The sequence below is a fragment of the Equus quagga genome, chromosome 2 (genome assembly GCF_021613505.1).
Source record: "Equus quagga isolate Etosha38 chromosome 2, UCLA_HA_Equagga_1.0, whole genome shotgun sequence".
In the NCBI taxonomy this organism is placed as follows: domain Eukaryota; kingdom Metazoa; phylum Chordata; class Mammalia; order Perissodactyla; family Equidae; genus Equus; species Equus quagga.
Genome location: NC_060268.1, coordinates 59,233,800 through 59,256,247, shown reverse-complemented (window position 1 = coordinate 59,256,247; position 22,448 = coordinate 59,233,800). Strand labels below are relative to the sequence as shown.

At 48.2% G+C, this 22,448-nt stretch overlaps 1 protein-coding gene across 1 annotated transcript in view; it reads right to left on the bottom strand.

Moving 5' to 3' along the window:
• Positions 1–21,987, bottom strand: part of SLC24A1 (solute carrier family 24 member 1) — a 27,502-nt gene extending 5,515 nt beyond the window's left edge. The window contains exons 1-6 of the mRNA XM_046653082.1: positions 20,095–21,987; positions 9,677–9,730; positions 8,314–8,422; positions 4,374–4,460; positions 3,220–3,311; positions 46–163 (exon numbers count right to left, since the gene is read on the bottom strand). Coding sequence (XP_046509038.1) covers positions 46–163; positions 3,220–3,311; positions 4,374–4,460; positions 8,314–8,422; positions 9,677–9,730; positions 20,095–21,987 — 2,353 coding nt within the window. The remainder of the gene's footprint in view (positions 1–45; positions 164–3,219; positions 3,312–4,373; positions 4,461–8,313; positions 8,423–9,676; positions 9,731–20,094) is intronic.
• Positions 21,988–22,448: the final 461 nt, after the last annotated feature.

The following is a 22,448-nucleotide window of genomic DNA, read 5'->3' as shown; positions in this document are numbered from 1 at the left end:
TTTCACCTCCATGTTCATCTTCTTTTCCTCCTGCTTCGGTTTCACCTTCACCTTCTAGTTGAGTTTCACCTCCACCTCCCTCTCCCTTTTCACCTTCACAAGGAGCTTCAACCTCTCCGCCCATCGTTTCCCCTGTGCTTTCAGCTCCAGCCACATCACCTTCCTGCAGTCCAAAGCCAAGAGATTAATGTGTAATCACTGCTCTGCTTGGTTTCCTTCCCAGTTTCTCATTATTTTTAGTTTTGGTTGTTCTCAGAATGTATCTAAAAACTTGAGTATGAGGAGAAAAGTAGTGCAATCATTCAGCAAAATTACCTTCACAACATTCCTAGCCAGTGGTTGTCTGGTCTTTATGTGATCACTTCCAGAGATGGAGACTCGGCACCTAAAGCGGCTTCTTTCATCTTTGACAACTCTGATTACTTTGAAGTCCCTCTTTACACCAAGGTTCTACCCCCGTGTATAGGTTTACTCTTTGGAGCCACACAGAACAAGGCTAATCACTCTCCCATAGACAGCTCTCTTCCCTGGGTTAAAGATCCCCAGGTCCTTCTATCATTCCTGCATGCCATGGCCTAGGGCCTCCTCCCTAGCTTCGTGAACTCATCCTAGTTAGCTTATATCCCATGAGGAGGCTTCGAAAACTGAACACAGGACACTGCGTAGAGTTGAATAGAATCATCACCTCCTGTGTTTTAGATAATATGCTTTCATTAATTTTGCCTAATATGGCGTGATATCTTTTGGTGGTTACATCGCTTTGCTGTGTCCACTAAAACTCCTCAAATGTTATATTACCTTACATGTATAAAATAATGATGATGATAATACCTATTTATTAGGAGTTTTTATGTGCCAGGCACCATGCTAAGTTGTTTAATAATAATAATTGCAGCTAGCACTTAGTATGTTTCATGAGTTAGTTAATTTATGATATAGATAGCATCAAACCCATCTGACTGATGGAGAAATGGGTATAGAGTAGTTAAATAACTTGCCCACGGTCCACACAGTTTGTAAGTGATGAAGCTGGGATTTGAATATGGATAGTCCAACTCTCAGCCTCTTAACCACCAAGCTCCTCTGCTTTGCAAATGCCGGGGCCAAATGAGATATTTGGTTCCCAAAGCTGGTAGCCCGGGGAGCTTATTAGAAATGCAGATTTCCTCACCCTACTGGACCAACTGAATTAGAATCTCTAGGACTGGAAGCCAGGAATCTACTTTCACATTCTCACAACTACTCCTAATAGACCCATCTGCAGACCAGTGTTTGGGAACCTTGAACTGACACCATGCACTCTAAAAGTCACTGGTTCTGAGAGTCCTCAGGTTAGGCTGCCAACTAACACATAACAATGTGCTGGTCCAATCCTTTGAGCAAAGGACCTGGGCTGTGTGCTCATGGAGTAAGTCATCTGTGACAAATTTCATGACAGCCACTCCCCAAGGGATGCTCAGTGTCTCAACTCTGCTGCATATTAAAGTCACCCGGAAGCTGTAAGAACATTCATGCTCAAGGATCCACCCCAGATAGTCTGACTTAACTGGTTGAGAGTGGGGCCTGGGCATTTTTTAAAGCTTCCCCAAATTATCCTAATATGCAACCAGTGTTGAGAACCCCTGATGAAGCAGTCAAATATTAATATCTGTGAGGACTGTGCTTTGAGAATGAAGAGCCAGAAAATTTTAGTCACCATAATTCCTGCCCTCATTCCCCAACCCCCATCAGGAGAGAAGGCTTCCTGGAGGAGATAAGTCATTGAAATAGAGAGGCATGGGAGTGTCTGCCCAGCCTGCACCCTCTTCTCTGAGAACTGTAATCCTTAGCAGCCCCTGAACAGGTGGCTCCCTTCTTCTGTGCTTAAGTCACAGCGCCCCACCTCTCTTCGCCACAGCTGATTGGACACAGGCTGGATCTCTGACCCGTGACCTGGTTTGAACGAATTCTCTCTCTTCTGACAGTGGGAGCCAGTCACTGGTTGATCCCCCTCCGGCCTAGAGGACTGGGATAGTGGTTAGGGCTGTGTGTGCCAGTAAGGAAGCAAATGGAGCCAGGCTTCCGGGAGAGGTTGTGTGATGGAGCCTGCACACAGAGAAGGGGATGTGAGAGAGAGCAGGACGTGGAGTGAGAAGCCACCAGGGTCACAGAGGCCCTCCCAGGCCTAGGTCCAGCTCCTTGTGAGACCAAGCTTCACATCCTGCCCTGGGACTGCAGGAGGTACCTCCATATCCTCAAATCCCTTTACTTAAGCTGGCAGTAATGGGCCTACTCAGGACCCTCATGTTACCATGAAGATGTTCTAGACATTGCACCCAAAGTTGCTGGCTTAAGGATGAGATATAATTGAGTGCTTCTGGCTGTTGAATAGAAAAAACAAACAGGGAGGGAACTTGCAAACTGACTGCCTATTTACTGTCACTCAACCCTTATTGAGCACAGCTGTGTGTCAGGCATTGTGTTTCTCTCTGTGGGAGAGACAGAAACGACTCCGACTTGGATCCTGTCTTCAGCAACCTCACCACCCAGCAGGGGAACTAGAGAGACTCATACATGGAGTACAAGGAAGGCAGTGAAAAGAGCCCTGCGAGGGGGACAGAGTACCATGGGTATTCAGATTGGGGGGATCAGGGAAGCGTCACAGCAAAGGCGGCATTTACACTGGCCTGGAGGGGCGGGTGCGATTAGGATATATGACAATGGAGGGACAAAGGCATTCTGGGGGAGGAAACCATGTGGGCCAAGGCCTGGGGGTAGAAAAACAGGGAGACAAGAAGTCCAGTTGGCAGGAGCAGGATGGAAGAAGAGGCTGTGAGGCTGTAAAGGCAGCAGTGTCAGGAATCCACGAGGCTGAGGTGCCTCAAAAGGTTCCCAGGCCTTTACTCACCTACTCCCTCACCCCCTAACCCTTGCATTTCGAGCTACCTGGTCTCACTGTCCTCTAGTTGCTAACAGACCCCCTAACAGTTATTCCTTCTGTTCTTAGAGCTTGAGACAGTTGGCAACCCATTCTCGTATATATTATCTCCCTCACACTAAGGTGTTAGGTGAATTAACTGGCCCCATGGGGTATTTGATCTTCAGAGAAAGGACAATGCTTATCCCAGGAGAATGAACTTCAAATAGCATTTCAGACCTTCAAGAAGGAAGGACTTTTGGTCAGCAAGTCCTTCCCTGGGCCTCTCAAGTTCCTCCACCGGGGAAGAGGCTTATGCCTACCTGACCACCAGGATCCTCCTCCTGAGCTCCCTGGACGTCTGGAGCAGGGGCTGGTGTGACCGTGACCAAAGGGAGTTGGGCTGACTCCTCCTCTTTAAAGGATAAACAAGAGAGAGAGGTCAGAAGAGTGTGCCAGGTTCTGAGGGCAGACTGGTGTGAGTGGCTACAGAGCTATTGGACTTGTCCACTTCAGGGTCTCAGAAGGTTGGTTTGGGGAATTTCTTGTAGATAGGAAAAGTAAAATAATGTGAATTGCTATTGCCCTGTCCACAGAGATATCTACAGAGGAGAGGACAGCTGGGAAGTAGCCACCCTTGTTCCCTCTATATTTGGAGACATTTCTATCCTGGCCAGTGTGGCCAATGATGCTGTGAACAGCTTGGATAGCTGGAGCAGGGAGAGGGCAAAGCCCCAGCCCTCAGGATCTGACGCCTCCCCAACCAACTGATGATTTCAAAGGCAGCAGCTAGAAAGCCTTGGAAGAGGATTGAAGGGGAATGGAAACTTGGAAAGTCTGGAGAGCTGGATTTAGGTACAGGCTCTCTCACTTCTTGGCTGCGTGGCTTTGAGCAAGTCACTTGACCTCTGAGTCTCAGTTTCCTTATCTATAGAACGGGAACAATGACTGCTGCTCTCCCTCCCTCCAAGGGCTGCTAGGTGCATCAGGCAGGCCTGGTGTGCTATGCAGAGCCCACTGCAGTAGCTGTCTTACTACCCCTGTCCCAGCTGCCACACAGATGCTGGACTTCTGTGTCACTGGATCCCTGGTGGCCTTCCCTCACTGGGGTTGCTGGTCTCAGACCAATCCCTAGCAGCACTGTCCTTTTGTAGCAGTGACAGGAAGAAGAAATTGAGTCCAAGAGAGTCTTATTTGGGACAAGATTTAGAAAAAAAGAAGTGGGAATTCAACAACCCCCGACCTGGCCTTGCCTACCCACTCTGAGGAGAGTGCAAGGGAGTTGCTCAGGGCTGCCCTCAGGCCACAGCCGTGTCAGGGAGGAGAAGGCGGAGCACAGCAGAGTGCCAGGCAGCACCAGATCATCACTCCGCTGACTGGCTCAGAGAAGCCAAGAGGCAGGGCTCAGTCAAGAGGCTGGCCAACAGGAGGGAGGAAGGTGGCAGGAGAAACCCCACTGGTCTCACCATTCTCTCACCTTCTGCTTTGCTCTCTGCTTTGAACTGAGGCTTGGCTTTGGCCTCCTGATTCAAGCTCTCCTCCTCCTTGTCCTTGGAGGGGCGGTCTGCAAATGAGAAAGGAAACACATCTTATCTGGGACCACAGTGTCCCTGCCATACCCTTCAGTTAGGCTGGTCAGCTGGCAGCCAGAGCTGCTGAAGTGGTTAGGAAGAGGCTGGCCTGGGAGTCGTGATGTCTTGTCTGGATTCTGGTCCTTCTAGGCTTGTTCATGGTGCCCAATTTCCAAACTTTTGTCTTAAATTCCCTGTACTGTCACTAACTGGCTGCACCCTTGGGCAAATCACTTTCCTCTCTATGCCTATTTCTTTTCTGGTAAATTGATGTGGTTGGACTCAGGGGCAACAAAAAGAATTTATTTCCTTTATGAGCTCAAGTGATGGCTGCTTGAGTGCTGAATTGAGGGGAATTCTGACCCAAACTTGATAGGAGAGGACCATGATTGATCAGTGATGTCTGCAATGGGCAGAGAATGGAGAAATAATGGCAGGGAAACATTTTTGCCATCCTTGGACTAGATTATCTGTAAGGTCCTTTGCAGTTTACTTTCTGTGGCTCTAGAACACTAGAAGCTTTGCTACAGCTCCAGGGGCACTACTGGTGGCCATGTTTATGAGCCTTCCCTCTCCAGTGGGAAAGGGAAATAGCTGACCACCAAGCTCCCTGCCACACCCTGTTTGACCCCAGACACCAGAGCCCAAGTGACGCCTCCTTCCAGATCCCTGTGCACATGCTTTGCTGGAGGCCCACTGAGCACTGTGCACAGGATGGTGCTGCCCTGATTTCCAGGCAAGAAAAATGGGGAGGACAACTCTCTTTCAATGTGACTATGTTCCAGGCAACATGCAAAGTGCTTTACATGTGGAATTTCTAGGTGGGAGGTGCAAGAGCTCATGAGAGTCTACCTCACAGCTGTGCAGTCCAGGAGAGAGAGGACAACGGCACAAGTAATAGAACAAAGTGGTACCATGGGGTCTATTCTGGATTCCAGGCTGGCTCTGCACTGTGAGCATTGGGTGACCTTGGGAAGACTGTGTACCCACTCCAAGCTTCAGTGTCCCCTCTCTAGAAAGGCAACACCATGATATACTCAGAGCACTGATGTGACGGTCTATGAGAAAATAAATAATAGTATTTTAATTGCTGCAATTAAATATTGTTATGTTAGCTCAGATTCTGGAGCCAGACAGCCTGGGTTTGAATCCTAGTTCTGCCACTTGCTAGCCCTGGACTTCACTGGGTGGTTCCTTAATGTCTCTGTACCTTAGATTCTTCATCTGTAAAATCTTACAGAGTTGTTGAAGAAATAAATGAATTTATACGTGAAGGTGCTTAAAACAGTGCCTGGCACCTAGAAAGCACTATATAAGTTTTAGCTATGACAACAATGATGAATCAATAACAGTAGTTGAGAACAGCCGTCACACCCAGGAAACAACTCTTCAGTGACAAGGCCCAGCATTCCAGAGGGTCTGAGTTAGAAGGGAACCTGAAGATCCTCTGGTCCGTAATATAGACAGAGTGAGAAGGTGAGATCTGGGAAGCTGGGTGGATCAGACTCTGCCTGGGTCCAAGATGGGCAGGAAACATAAACGGGTCTAGAACTTCCTCCTCTCAACCTGGCTCCTAAACTCTCAGAGTTGGTTCAGCTGCAGCCATTTCTGACAGGCTCCATCCTGCAGAGCTGCCTCTCTGGCATGTGTGGGCCCACGAAGTGTCCTGGCGGGCCTGCCCAGGAGATCTTCCTTAGAACTGAGACGTCAGGGGCAGACACTCCACCGCCTCCTTCATCCAGACAACTCCAGCACCCCCTTGGCACTGATCAAGCACTGCAGTCTTCTGTTGAGCAACATGTAGCTGTTATCAAAGGAGGGCTCCCCTGGTTCCAGTCCTGGTGCTGAGAATATCTGCTGACTGTGGCCTGGAGGGGCTGGCAAGAAAACCAAGTTCCCCTCTTTCCTTCTCGTCGCTCATCACAAACCCTGACCTCTCACTTCCCAAACCTCTGAGGAAAGCAGGTCAGTGGCAGGGTCTCCCTTTGTTTTTCTCTCTCTTTCTTTCTCTCTGTGTGTCTCTGTCTCTTTCTCTCTCATACACACACACACACACACACACACACACATCCAAGTGAAATCACCAGAGGAGGCATGGGATCCTGGAGAGGTAAAGCCCCTTCACAGGGCAAGTGAAAGTTCAGACCACAGATCAGCTCTGTGGAAAGAGCTGGGACACCTGAAAGGACAACTCCTGCATGATCCCAGCCCCTCCCGGATGGAATCTCGGGTGTAGAATCAGGGTCGGCTTCTCTGATCAGGACTGCGTCCCAGAATATTGGCAATCATTCTCCGTGAAGGCCGTTCCATGCTTGCCACACACGCATACAATATACCAAGCATGCTCGTCTTCCCTGGAATGACTGTCACTGGCTCCGCCAGCGCTGGTTTCCTCACATGACCTCTCAGCGCAGCCAGATCATCTCCTTAGTATCAATCTCCTCTGACCTCGGCCTGACCTGGCCATACATAATCCTGTTAGGACAAGTAGGCCAGCTGGCGGCTGTTGGCCGTGGAAGCGGCCCAGGTGGGGGCCTCTGCAGTCCCATTCAGGAGAAGGTCTTTATCTTTAGGACTTTGCTGGAGTCAGTGATTCCACGAGGAGAGGCCAGGCATAATCCAGAGATACAGCTTCCTTTGCTGTGCCCAGGCCGGGCATGCGCCAGCACTGATCACCCACAGGCTGCCAGGTGCTGTGGACTCCCCCCTCAAAACCCTAGGGGACTGTTTTTCCAGAGCTGATATTTAGGGGTGGCCTCTCTCAGTGTCTGCTGAGGCTCACCTTGAGGATTTTCTAAGAAGGTTTGATCACCTCGTTCTTGACTCTGCTTTTCACAGTACCATCTACTTGTTTTAAACACTCAACAACCCTATATTGTGTCTGAAGAAGACACTTCAGGGCCTGAGGAAATTCTGAGCTTCCCCAAATTTGTCCCTGAACCAGAAACATCAGTCAGGATGCTCCCTGGGGCTCATGAGTCAGTCTCTGGATATTCAGCTCAGTCCTCAGCCCTCCTACCCAGTCGCACTCTGACTCGGCTTCTGCCCAAAGGCCAGCCTTCCCTTGATGGGCCTCCTGCCTGAACTCCCAGTTCTGCACCAGAGTCCCAGAGATGGAGGAGCCCAAGGAGAGCATGAGCCCACCCGAGGGGTGCCATTTAGGGGCCTGAGAAGCATGTTAGGGGCAGCTCTCTGGGAAAGGGGGTCAGAAGGCAGGACTTGGTAAGGCAGATGGTGAGAATCTCAGCTGCCCGCATCACTTATACTTTGGGATTCCTGGCTTGGCGGGGGGGGGTTAGCAGCTTTCCTAAGCCTCCAGAGCCAAATACAGAATAAAGAGAGGTGCCGCTCACAGGTTCTGGGCTGTGGGACCCTACAGGAGGTGCCTCCAGAAGTGGCCCTGGCCAGTCAGCCTGAGCCAGGCTGCCTGGCTGGAGACTCTGTGGGACACTGGGGCTGACTTGTGGGTGGTGGGCTTTGCAGGGAAGTCACTGAGGGCAGCCCCAACAGGGACCAGCGCAGGGCACATGGCACTCATGGCCTCACTAACTACAGGTGAAGTCCTTCATTTTACAGGCGGGGACACGGGGGCAGGGAGGTGGTGGGATGTGAACACTAAGGACCTTAGCTCCTTGGGGCCCTCTCCTGTGAGTCCTGTGTCTTTGTCTCCACTCTGTCCCCCGGGCCACCTGCCTTTACCACCCACTCTCCTCTGCCAACTCTCTGTTCCTACTCCCGCCCCCACCCCACCCACTACTCTCAGTTTTGCAGGTCCCAGTTCTTGTCCAGCCGCAGGAGGGAAGGAGTGGACAGGGAAACCGTGCAGTCTGGGGAGGCCTTGCTTACCTTCCCCCAGGGGGTCCAGGCTGTGGACGATGAGCCGGAAGATGGTGCTGCGGATGGTGCTGTTGTGCAGAGAGGCCGAGCTGCTCCCTCGGGTCAGCACAGACGGGAGCTGAGCAGGGGAGAGCCAGGCCTCAGTGGGCCCCTGCCCGAGCCAGGGGAGGAGCCACACGAGGGCTTCATTAACCCTGCCTCCCTCCCACAGAGGTCAGGGTGAATGCACAGGAGGCTTACCCTGGCCTCCCCAGGAGAGTTATACTACTTTCTTTCGCAGCCCCCTCTCCCCCAACTCTTCCATGACTGGCTAATTCTACATACTGAATAATCCCAAGGTCTCAACAGGGAGCAGACAATGTGTAAGAAGGGTATCACATTACCAAGGGTCTGTCCATCCCTGCAAGTACAACCTCACAGAAGCACACACTCACCCACAGACCACACAGCAAGACCCACTGCGCAGGGGTACAGCCCTTTACAGTCCACAAAACATCATCGTGCTTTATCATTGCCCTGCCCCCAGAGATAAGCAAGGCTGTCACCCCTTCTACAGAAAAGGAAATGAAAACTCAGTGAGGCTACGGGGCTTATCCGAGGTCATATGGGGAGTAAATGAGAGTTAAGACTAGCACCCAGGTCTTCTGATTCCTAATCCAGTTCTTTTTTTTCTACCCACATGCTCGAGAGACCTTCACAGGCACATACCTACACACGCCTGTGTGCAGACACACAGATTTGACACAAATTTATTCACTGTGACACACTTAGAAACATCATCTGATCTACAAAGGAACATCCACAGACAATGCCTGCTCAGCCCCTCCCTTCCTCTCCCGCGCGGTCCCTCTGGATCTGAACTCTTCTGCCATCTAGTGGCTGTGGTAACAGAACTTCACAACAGGGATTTTCTTTGGATGGGGAAAGTTTCCTTCAGGCCCCAGCCTCTTTACGGTCCCCATAATTCTTCCTAAATATCCCAGAGGCCAAAGGCAGTTAAGACAAAGTTTTTCAGAAATCTCAGACTCCCCTGCTCCTAGAGTTCCTTCTAAGTTTCTCTTAGTTTGGGGCATTCCAAAACCACCGGTAATTAGCCTTTTAGATCAATTATAGGATGTTGGGACTTGAGTTCATCTAGTCCAGCCATTTTACAGAATCGGCAGAATCTGAGGCAGAAGCTAGTGGCAGAGTGAGCAGTGACATTCTGCACTTAGCTCCCAGACTAGCACCTCCTCCACGGCCACTGGGAGGTCAGAGTCAGGGAAGCCAGCACTCCCAGGACCCCAGCATCAGGGCCACAGTGCCCCAGGTCTGTGGCTGTCCTCTGAGACCGTGTGGTTTCCCCTCTGGGCTGACTCCACATGGCACCCACCTTTAGCTTCCTGTTTTCCTGTCGCTCATCCACGGCAACTGCCCCATGGCCCAGCTGCAAACAGGGACAGGAGTCACGAGATGTTTGAGGAGAACCTGCTTTTTCTCCCTACGTCCCTGTCTCTCCAGGGAGCCCTCTGGTTGGAACACAGAAACACACCCAGACATAACCTGGTCTCAGAAAATGTTTTAACATATCCAAACCTCCAGCCTGGCCTTCCGCAGTCTGGCTTCAGCCTGCACACAGTTTCAGGTCTCCACTTACATGTCACCTTCCTCTGGGAAACTAAGGTGCCTGTCTAATTCTCTTTTATAGACTCCCATTCTTTTCCTTCATAGCACTTTCCCCAATTTACTTGTACGTTATTTGTATGTTAACATTTTTTGTCTGTTAAAATTTGTATGATAACATTTTTTTGTTAACACAAATAAATTGCCCCACTAGCATCCTGAAGGCAGACTGCCTATTTCATTCACCACTTTGTGACCAGCATGAAAATACTGCTGACATTTAGCAACCTTTCAATAAGCATTTGTTAAATGAATGAATGAACTGTCCTCTAAACATAACTAATGTATTCCAACTCCTGATCTCTTGTTCATGCCTTTTCCCTCTGCCTAAACTGCTTTCTCCATTCCTCTATGTCTACCAATTTTTCAGAAAATTCAGGGTTATTCTTATATAAATCTTTCCCAAGTGGCCCCTTTTACCCCAACCCCCACTCCAGCTCACTACAATACTAATCTACTCGAAAGCTGCGTAACAACAGTGAGCACATTTTGTGATACCAAAATCTGGCTCTGTAATCAAAGAAGTGCTAGTGTCCCGGGGAAGCCGTAGGACAGCTAGCTGGGAAATGGGACAGCCCTGGAAAACCCAAGAAAAAGATTCACTAAGCCCACAGTGCTTACTGGCTGGACCACAAACTGGCCACTTTGCATTTACTGCCTTATAATACCACTTGAGCTTTTTAAAAAATCATCGTTTAACTTTTCGCATATATGAGTTTACTCAGTGAGGCTCCACGTTTTTTGAACTTATGATACACTCATCTCTGTTCCCCTAACCTGTGGCATAGTGTCTTGTACACAGTAGGTGCTCAGTGAAGGTGAGCTGAATGAGTAGATACTCCCAAGTGGCCTCTGGTGCTATCTTCAGGCAGTAGGGTCCCTAATGGCTGTCCCTAGTCATTGTCTTTACCTTCCCATTGCTACCTTCCATGGCCATAGAACAGGACTTGCTACACACCCTTCTCTATAGAAAATGCTGCCTGATCCAGGGCTACCCACCCCTCCATCCACTCAATTTGTTCATTCATTCAGTTCTTATTTCCCAAGCACCTCTGTGAAATGGCACTGTGCTAGTGCTGTAGAGACACAAAGATGTTTAGGACACGGATTCTATGTCCCGAAAGGAAATGAGACCAATGATAACACAAACACATGACAAAGCAGAACGTGGTTCAAGAAGTGATAGGCGTAGATAAAGGTGCGGTGCTGGGTTGGACAAGGAAGTCTTCCTGAAGGAGGTAGAGTTTGGGTAAGCTTTGAAAGATGAAGGAGGTCTGAATGCTTGGACACACGTTGTTGAATGAATGAGTGAACAAATGTCCTAATGAATGAAACAGAGCAGAAATAACCAATCTGAATACAAAGGGAGCACTGTGGATTTTCTGAACAAACCCACTGCCTCTTTCATGACACCTATGTAAATTTAGTGGGATACAAGAGGCTGCAGCACCAACCTTCACTGGCCTAGCCATCTCATTCTTTATCACGTCCAACCCTCACCCAGTGCCTTCTTCTTGGAGGCAAAGAACTATGAGGGGCCAGGATACCCTTTGAGAAGGCTGGTTCCATCTACCAAAGGCAGGAGAGACCCTCTTTTGCTCCTTGGTGCACACACCTAATGATTTCTCTGTCCTTCAGATTTATTCAAGCCAAAATACTTCTCTATGTGTTCACTGTTCATTGCACGTATCAGCATCTTCTAACTTCAGCGTGCATTTCTAACTTTCTGAAGCCCTTCACCTGCATTTGCTCATTCAATACTACTAACTCTGTGAAATGGACAAGGCTGGTATTATTATTGCTACTTTGAAAGATGAGAAAACTGAGATGTAGAAAGATTCTGTGACTTGCACGTACTCACAAAGATGGTGACAGAACCCTCATCTCCTAATCTCCTTTCAGAGTTTTGTTTTTGTTGTTTTTTACTAAATCACATTTCTTTTCCCAAGAACAAATAGGGAAATGAGGTCAAATCCATATTCCCTAGTGGCGCTGTTTCAAATTATTGATATTTCAAGTAAATGGACATGAGTATTTGTCTACACTCGGGTATGGCTTATGGGTCATTTATGGGTGGTAGTACCAGCAAGTAGGTGCTTTCAGAATATGCCCTACTACAAACACATTCCCACATCCACCTCTCATACCACACCATCCTCCCTCCTCTTTCTTCAGCCTCATCACCCCACCTTCTCCTTCTCCTCATGAAAATTAGCAAAGGGGCTGAGGAAACCAAAGAAGATGTCCTCACACCAGCCAAGCCCCCAGCATCTGTGATGCACCTTGCTGAGCAACGGGATCCCTTGCAGCCATCCATAGGAACCTAGGGTGGCAAACATGGCAGCCCCTCAGGGGGCTTCTCCTCCTGACCTCCGATTTCTATTTCCCACCGAAGTGGCAGTTAATCATTGACCTCTCCCCTTCTAGCCCATCCACGAGACATTTCCTGAACCACACATTTTAGTCTGTGGGGTTTTTTAATATTCATTAAAATATTTACTGAATCCCTGGTCTGAGTCCTGCCTTCCCCCGACTCACACTTTAGTAGGGGACTCTTCACTTTAGTCGTTCGCTGAGTACAGTCTTGCACTCTGATCCACTCATTTGTGTAGGCTGCAAACCCAAGAGTCTATCCCAGTCCCTCCCTCACAGCCCACATCCAATTAGCCGTGAGACCTAGCTCCTGAAAGTCCTCAAATTTGGCCTCATCTCTCCGTTCTCCTGCCTACAGTCTTGCAACAGCCTCCTGACTCCTGATCTGTTCCTTTTCTGGTTCATTCTCCACCCCTCAGCCAGAGTGATTTTCTGAGCAAAGCACATCATCTCCCTCCCCCACATCCTGGGGACTCACCGTCCTCAGGAGGGAGTCCAGCCTCCTTAGCTGAGTACACACCAGCCTCCTGCTTACCTCCAGTCCAGCGCTGACCAATAGAAATAGAATGAAGCCACATACATAATTTTAATGATTTTAGTAGCCACATTTTTTAAAAGTAAAAGAAACGAGTGAAATTAATTTTAACAATATACTTTATTTAACCCAGTATATCAAAAACATAATTCAACATGTAATTAATATAAAAATATTAATATTTTATGTTTTTTTCACACTAAGCCTTTGAAACCAAGTGTGTATTTTATACTTATGGCACATCTCAATTCGGACTAGCCCCATTTCAAGAGGTCAGTAGCCATGAGTAGCTAGTGGCCACCATATTGGGCAGTGCAGCTATAGTCTCTTCACACTCCATTCCCCCGGCCTTTACACGTGCCTAGGAGACTCCCTACCCTCCTTCAGTCAGCAAACCCATGCTTGTCCTTCAAGATTCCGCTGAGCAAAATCTCCTCTAGGAATCCTTCCCTGACTGTCTGGTCTGTTGAGGTGTCCACTCTCTGTAATATTAAATCCCTCGGCACTTACCTGTATCATTACACATGAGTTGGTACCTATTAGTTTCAGTCGTCTATCTTCCCCACTGAGGCGGTCCAACCATGGAGCTGATGCAGCTTAAGCTTCAAGGCCCATCTCACCCCTATACAAACCCTTTCCAAGGCCTTGGTTTTGTAGCAATGGTTTTATATTCTTTTTCTTAAAGTGCCAGGCCTCACAAAACCTGGATCGACTCCCACTCCTCTGCTAGGCTGAGCTCCTCAAGGGCTGGGACTGTGTCTTTTTCTTACTGTATCCCCAGACCCTACACAGGCCTCATACAAAGGGATTCAATAAATGTCTAATGAATGAATAAACATTGGAGTTCTTTAGGGCTTAATCCTAGACTCACCTTGTCTCTCTCTCTCTCTCTTTCTCTCTCTCAGAGTAGTATCAGCCACTCCTTGATTTTAATTAGCATACACAAGTTGGCGATTCACAAATTTCTATTTTCAGTCCAGACCTTGTTCCTGAGCTTCAGGCCCATTTGGGCAACTGCCCCCTAGACACATCCACTTGGAAGTGACATAGGCACCCAAATTCACCATTCCAGAGTGGGAACACTTGAGTCTCCCTAAACCTGCTCTTCCTCGAGACTTCCCTTTCTCACTGCGTGGCACACCATCCACCCTGCTGCTCAAGCCAAAAACCTGGCAGCATCCTTGACTTCTCCTGCTGTCTCCCCCTCCACATCCACTTCATCACCAGGCCAGATGCTTCTGTCTTCAAAACATCTCTCAAAGATACATATAGGCTGTCTGCCCACAACAGCCTCCTAAGTGGACTCCCTGCTTCCACCCTTGCACACCTACAATTCATTCTCTACACAGCAGGTAGGGAGTGACCTTTTAAGTATGGACCCACATTACATCATTCCCTATTGAGCTCCCACCCTCCCCTCCGGCATTATTCTGTACCACCCTCCCCTTACTCAAGAACCATACTGGCCTCCAATTCTTTCTTCTAATGCACCAAGCTCTTTCTAGGCTCGGAGCCTTTGCAAACGCTGTTTCCTCTTCAGGAACTCTGCCCCATGGAGCATGGGATGGTTTCTCTTCTCATTCTGCAGATCTCTATTTGGACTTCCCCCTCCAAGAGGCCTCCCCTGCTCTCCTTCGCTAAAGGGTGCCCACTACCTACAGTCACTCTCCATCACATGCACTGCTTGTTTCCTTTACAGCACTTGTCACACTCTGAAATTATCTTCCTAATTTATTTTACTTGTTTATTGTCCATATGCCCACTCCCCCACACAAAAAAATCTTCTGTTTGTCTTATATTTCCAATTTATATAGGTGGTAGAGCATCTAGAAATCATGCTGTTCCTTGTAGAAAGCCATGAATATCTAGTTTTATGTTTAATCCCATCTTATACACTAGGAGAAAATACTACTGTGTTGTATGACTGCACGTAAAATCTCCACTCCAAGCATACACACACCCATGAAAACAGCAAGCTATTAGGCCAGACACAATCAGATGTTTGAGTTTTTCTGTTAATATTTGTTTGCTTCTTATGCATTCATTTTGTCATCTGCTAGCACCCACTAGCAGATGGACACTGAAAGCTTAAGAAAATTTTGCGAGGAATAGAAGGCTTAAAATTGACAATTCTATTCTTACAATCTTTTCCTGACAACAGGGGGGAAGCTGACTATTATTCAAGGAGATAAAGGAGGAAACCCCTCAGCCCAGGCAAAGGTGGGCTCTTTGAGAACAGGGTAGATTCCCTGCAGCCTAGGATGCCGGGCCCCAGGGGCAGGAGGGGACCTGGTGGCTGCCCCCTGTCCACAGCCCTCTTGTCTCCACAGCAGGCAGCTGGCTGTACAAGCCACTGATGGGAGCCCTTGGGATAAATGTCAACCCTGACAAGCAAAGGAAAGATCGGCCCCACAGGAGGCACCAGCTTTGTCTGCTGGGGGCTCCTGTTGGTTGGTTTAATAAAAAATCCTGCCAGGAAAGAGTGGCAGACTTTTCTCCAGAGTTTCACGTTCTGAAGTATTCTTGAGGGCAGAATGTGGGTATGGGGTTTCCAGAGGGGCCCAGAACAGTCTCATTCCCCACCTTGCATCCCTTTTCACAATTGGTGCCCCACAGGGCTGTCTTGCCAGGCAGCATCTCATGTAGATGGCTGGTGTTCCTGGCTAAACTCTAGCTCTCTCTATAAATAAGGGCCCCATGGCGCTTCAAATACAGGTGGATAAGGCTTTTCAGCCAGGCTAGAACCTCAGCTTTACTGTTTGTTGGCTTTCTGTGACTATGCATGGTCAAGGCTGGCCAGATATTTACCATCTTTGACCAACACAAATACATTGAGAGCTTCAAAATCAGGCATAAAGTTTCAGAGAGGCGCTGGCCCAGTGGTGTAGTGGTTAAGTTCACGCGCTCCACTTCAGCAGCCTGGAGTTCACAGGTTCGGACCCCAGGCATGGACATAGCACTGCCCGTCAAGCCACACTGTGGCGGCCTCCCACATAAAATAGAGGAAGATTGGCGTAGACGTTAGCTCAGAGACAATCTTCCTCAAGCAAAAACAGATGTTAGCTCAGGGCCAATCTTCCTCAAAAAAAGATTTTTTTCAGAGAGAGCTAAGTTAGACTGTGTTGATAACTATACAAACATTTACCATTTCCTTACTGGGGTCATTAAAGGCATCCTCAAACGTTTGACATTGTTGTCCGAAATATTTTTAGCTTTGATTTTTTTTCAGCCAGCATCAAAAGAGAGACTCTAAAGTAGTTACCATGTGTCTATGTTCAAGTCTACAACGTTTATTTTTTCTGGAAATACTCAAGTGAATTCTGATTAGAATCATTCCTAGAAAACCTTTACCCTGGTTCTAGACTATCAGAGCAGAATAAAAAGTAAAGTGAAAGGTCCTCCCGCTCAGAAACTCTGCAGATATTGGCTGAATATTTAGTAAGAAAAGGACTCATTCTCTGCTGATCTTGCATCTCCAAGTTGTTTAGGTAGGAGAACACCTGCGAGTATGTCCCTCTCAGTAAGACACCACATGGACATTCCCATTTGTTTATTTATTGTCTGTAGCTGCTTTCATGCTACAATGACAGAGCTGAGTAATTGTGACAGAGACTGTATGGCCTGCAAAGCCTAAAATATTTACTGTCTGGCACATTGCAGTAAAAGTCTGCCAACCCATCTACTAGTTCATCCCGTTCACTTCACTGATGAGCAATCTAAAGCCTGGTTGAAAAGCAAAGTGACTTTGCAGCATTTTGCATAGTGTCCCCTTTATCACACTTACTCTTGTCTATGCCTGTCCCTTCTACTGGAAGGGATACAATCTTTTTATTTCCCACACTGCTACTTATTTAAATGCTTAATAATAAAAGTTTGTTGAATTGCATTGATTCGCCCAGGGTAACAGGGATATTTAGCAGTAGAGCCTGGGTTAAAACCCAGAAAAATACAGATTCATGAACCAGTGGTAAGGACCACCAACTAGCTACATAACTAGCTGAGTTAATTATCCTCTCTGAGCCTCAGTTTCCTCATCTGCAAAATGGGGATCATAATATACCCATGTAGGGTTTTTATGAGAAATTGTTGAGATAATGTACATATGGAATAGGCCCTCCCTAAGTATGGATTCCCTCCCCCACTCCTTTCTCTCTCTAAACTGGAGTCCCTGAACTGTTAGGGTTCCCTGAGAAAACTAAACCAAATACTCACAGACTTTCTGCTAGGGATGAGGCCCTGGGCTCAGCCCTTTGAGAGATGTAAAGATCGTTTCCCCATTTAGTGGCAATGATGAGCCTGATGTTGTGGCCACCCCCTCCACACTTCACCCCAGGCTGGCAACACAGGAAGGGGGAGACCCAGGTGTCTTTCCTGTTCCTGTTTCTCTCCAGAAAGGAGCTGGCTCACACTGCCCTCCACTTCTCTTCCAGCTGCTTAGACCCTTCGAGCAGCTATAGATCCGACCTCGCCTCCCTAGTCTTCTTCCTGGGCTCCCTCCCAGTCTGTCTGGCCTTACCCTGCTATGCTCTGATGTCCTCATCTTTGGGGTGGGGCTGATTGAATAAGCCCAGTTTCTCTGGCCCCCTAATTTCCCGAGGTGATGCTCAAAGAAGAGATCGATTAGTCAGGGAGAGGAGTGAACCTAAGTTAGTATGAGTGAGTGAGAGAGCGAGGCATGTTCATTTTCGTAGTTAAAGTAAAATAGTTTACAGGGGTGAGTATGCACTCTTGCATAAAAACAAAAACAGATACCCCAACACAGTTTACTAGATCAAAGATTGGATAATCAGAGAATTACTTCATGAATTCAAAACAGAATGGCTTGCGCTCAGTCTGTCAGTGAAGTGCAGTATAATTTATCTCCCTCTAACTAGACCACAGGTCTTGGCCAGCCAAACATAAACATAAACATAAAGATATAAAGGCAGTTTCTCTTTCTCTGGCTATAAGAAATGTGAGATGAAACTCCAAACCCAGAAGTTTTTAAAAACCATTTCTAAATAATTATAGTTCTTAAGTTATCTGGACTAATTTTTAGAAGGCACTTGTTAGTGCTGTAGAGTTCTAACTATAAGTTGTTTTTGAGGAAAATTGTCTCTGAGCTAACATCTGTGCCAATCTTCCTCTATTTTTGTGTATGGGACACTGCCACAGTGTGGCTTGATGAGTGGTGTGTAGGTCCATAGGTCCACACTCGGGATCTGAACCTGTGAACCCCAGGCCGCTGAAGCAGAGCAGGCAAACTTAACCACTATGCCACTGGGCCAGCCCCCTGTTTTTTTTTAAATAATGCTGTTAATTAAAATTCATATGGGACCTGTTTCAAAAAATAGGTAAGAACAGGGTTGTAATCAGCACCACTCTCCCTGATTGGCAAAGAGCTGCCACTAAAGTCCTTGAAGAGTCTCTCAAGGAGGTTACAAATTCTCTTTTGAAATCATGATTACAATTCCCTTGCTTGGAAAGTTTTGCTTTGATGGTCTAGCTCTGGCAAAATAGAAAATTCAGAATTTGTATAGCTTAAACAAAAACAGAATTACTACAAGGAACTGGGAGGCAAATCAGAGGCATTTTGAAAACTGCTGGCCAAGGCAGAGGAGCCTACCAGGCTTCCTGGCCACCCTCAGCAAGGCTTGCCCTGAGAGCTTCATTAGGAGGGAGGCCCCTGGTTCCTCATATTAGACATGTAATGCTCTGAGCATCCCTTTCTTTTTTAAGCCTCTGGCTTCATGGAGCAGTTGTCTGGTGGGAAACAGTGCTGAATGGAGAGTTAGGGTACTGGGTTCCCATTCCAGTTCCGATATCTGCTGGCTGTATGACCTTGAGCAGGACATTTCTTCTTTTGGGGCCATCTGCAAATAAGGCAACTAGAACTCAGTTGACCAGATCAGACAAATGACCACTGTGCAGGCCCTGCCAGAACTGAACTCACTTGGACAACAAGGATTAGAGCTAGACAGGACCTTTTGGTGATTAGTTGGACTCTGTCATTTCCCCCAAAGAAGCAAAGGGACCCATCTAAGGTCACACAGTTAGTTAGAGGCAGAATTGGATTAGAACCCAGGTTTCTGGCCTCTCAGTTCCGTGCTCTAGCCAGAACACCACATTATCTTTAAAATCCTAAAGGAAGAACATTTCATTTCTCTTGCATCATATATGTCCCAGACATGTTGCTGAGTTCGGTCTCCATCCTGCTCACTCATCAAAACTGCTCTAGATTAAGTGGCTAAGTCCTCCCGCTCTTTGCACGCAAAATTCTTCCTGCACGGGTAGCTTCTCTGAGACCCAAAACAGGGAGGCCAGGAGCCAACATTTGCCCAAACTCACCCTCTAGGAGCATGAAAGAAATGGGTCTGTGTCCCCCAGGGTACCCTCACTTTGGAGTCTCAAGGAACAAAAAACCTTGAGATGAATTTTCAGAGATCACTTCCCAAATTTAATCTCATCTTCTAGGTTACTGAATCATGCAATAAATTTAGCAGGAAGGTCCCTCACAGGGGCAGAGAAATTCTTGGAAAGGAACTTTGGGGCCAGGAGAAAGCCTCAGGGTTGGAGCTCCTGATATCCAGTCTCCACTTGGCACAGAGAGACGGCTCTGCCCCAGGGCTGGCTTGTCAGTGCATGAGTGGAGCTCCCATTTGCTCCAATTTTTTGAAAACAAAACAAAACAAAAAAACACTCCCCTTTGTCAGATACCATCCAAGCTACCAGCCCCTCCAAGTCTGGAATGTGAACCAACAGGATTAAATGAAAGTGAGGGTGCTAGATAAACCCTAAACACCATGCACATGGAAGAGATTATCATTTTTCCCTGCCTTATATCTCCTTGGACATTCTCCAAACCCCAGCTCAAACATCATTTCCAAAGACCCACTCAGACCAACCCGGGTTCAAATCCTGGCTCCACCGCCTATTTGCTGTGTGACTTTGAACAAGTGGTTTAACTTCATTAGGTCTCAGTTTCTTTCCCTTTCGATGGGGGATCATCATAATAATCATTTTATAGGGTAACTGGGGGTTGAACAAAGGGCAGTCTTGCAAAGGTCCCAGCATAGTGCCTGGCAGGGAATAGGATTCTGTAAATGTTGAATGAACAGCAAGGGAATCAGAGAACCCATCTCTTGAGTTCTGACCCAGCACTTTTCACTCTTCAGTCCCTGGCTTCCCTCTACCCTTTTGACCCAAAGAGGCTAAAGAAGCCTGAGCCAGTCTGTCCTTACCTTGCTGAGGTCCCCTAGGGCCATGACCTTGGCCACTGGCCTCCTGCTGAGCTGCTCCTTCACCCAGACCTCAAGCTGCTTGTTCCACTTCATGGTGAACACATAGAAGGCATAGGCCAGCAGCAACAGCAGGCTCTCCCACCAAGCAATGAAGCTATCCAGGAAGAAGAGGATGAGCATTATCAGGTCAAGGATGTAGAAGGAGACATCACGGAATAAGGGCCACCAGGTGAGGTTGAGGATCTCCCGGGAGAAGAGGGCACAGGTGCCTATGACAAACAGGATGTTGAACACAGCAGAGCCCACGATGGTGCCGATGCCCACGTTGCTGTGGGAGATGAAGACACCAATTAGGGAAGTGAAGAGCTCAGGGGCAGAGCCTCCAGCAGCCATGAATGTGGCACCTGCCACATCCTCAGAGATCTGCAGCTTGTCTGTGATGATGCCCAGGGCTGGGACAAAGTACTCGTCGCACACGATGGCCAAGGCCACAAACACATACATCATGCCAAAGATGTGCAGGACCACCCAGCCCTGCCGCCGCTCCTCCACACTGAACAGGTCTGGGGGGTACTCTCCCTTGGGGGGAAGGTCTGACCAGCCAGGGGGCAATGCTGAGGAACTGGGACTGGGCACCTCTGGGATCACAGCTGTTGTCAGGCTGGGGGAGGGGACAGTGGGCACCGGTGGGGCTGGCTCCACAGCCACACAGTCACGGACCTGGGTGGTCGGATTTGCCCTGACCCTGGTGGATGCTGAGGTGCTGGATGCTGTGGAAGTTTTCTTAGCCAGCCCCCAGAAGGTGGATGAGGATATTCTGATGGGTGGTTTACTGGTTCTGGACGAGAGATTCCCAACAATCCAGGCAGTAGTAGAGGCTTTGATTTCTGCTGGGCTACTGCCTGTCATGGTGCTTATCATCCCCTCAGAGGTGGCTGCAGTGTGCTCCAGGACTGTTCCCTGTGGAATTGCCAGGTTGTTTTTTCCCAGTAACTCCTGGGGGCTGGTTGAGCTATTAATGTCCATTCTTCTGGGGGTATTCAGGGTGTTCTTTTCCACCACACTCCTTGGAGAAGTCAAGATGTTTGTCTCTACATCATTTATCAGGAAAGTTGGGGTGTTATCAATTATTCCCTTGAGAGTTGTTGGGGTGGTTTCCTCCACTATTCTCTTAAGGGCGTTGGTCTCCAGTATTTTGTTGGTTGCCATAGTTTCACTGTCTTTTACTGTTGTTCTGAAGGTGATCCCATGGCTCCTTATCACTGTCTTGAGTGTGGGTGGGGCATAATTGCCTACTACTCTACCAAGTGGGGATGGGATATATTTCTTCACCTTTCCTCTGGCTTGAGTTGGGTGGTAGCTCTGCATCTCTCCCCTGAGTGTTGTTGGGGTATAATTCTTTACTGTTGGTCTGCTTGAAGTTGGGGTGTAGTGACTCAATACTCCACTAGGTGTGGTTGTGGTGTTTTCCTTCACACTTCCTGTGCCTGCTGCTGTTGGGCTGTAGTTATTCTTGGGTATTGTTGGAGTGATGTTGGCTATTCTTCTGGGAGTAATAGGGGTGTTCTCCATTGTTATGCCAGGGGTTGCTTCATCTTTGCCCACTGTGGCTTGGGGCACCAGTGTCTCACCCTCCATTTCAGAGCGAGCTCTTGGAGGGTCACTGCTCACCATCATCATCTCATTGTTGGGGAGATCCCGGCTGTCCAGTTTTATAGGGTGTTGGGAAGAGACTGCTCCCCACAGTGAGGGGAGGCCCCGGAGGCTCTTCAGGTGCTGGTAGGTGGAACCAATGATCAACATTGCCAATAGGAAGAGGAGGCGACTCCAATGAAGCCGCTTTGGCCAGAGCAACCGCCTTTCCCGCACCCCCATCCTGATCAATTTCCCCATGATGGCCAATTATGCCTGGTTACAGAAACCCTCTCATTCTGTCCATGGAAATATGGGGGTTGTTCTGGGATTCAGGTTGGTGATCAGTGACAATTTCTGCATGAAGCCCAGCCAGGGGTATCCACAAACCTAGGGAAAAAAAAGAGGTCATTTGCCCCTAAGAGGAGAGCTGGGATCCACCAAACCCTTGGTGGAAAAGAGTGACAATTCACACAGAGCCTTTGTGGTGGGAGGTAGTTGTTTCTGGAACAAAACAACCCCTGCCCCCTGCTCCAGGGGTCACTGTCTGCTCTTGGGAAAAAGAGCATCCAGTGGCCCTCTGCTGTGTAGGCATGCCAGTAGCCCAGCTCTGTGGAGTCCACCCAGCCCTCCCTGGGATCCCTACTAGAGGTCTGCCAGCACTCCTCAGGTCCAAACCTGAGTTGCTGGGAGCTCAGTTATCCATATTGGCACCCCAGGCC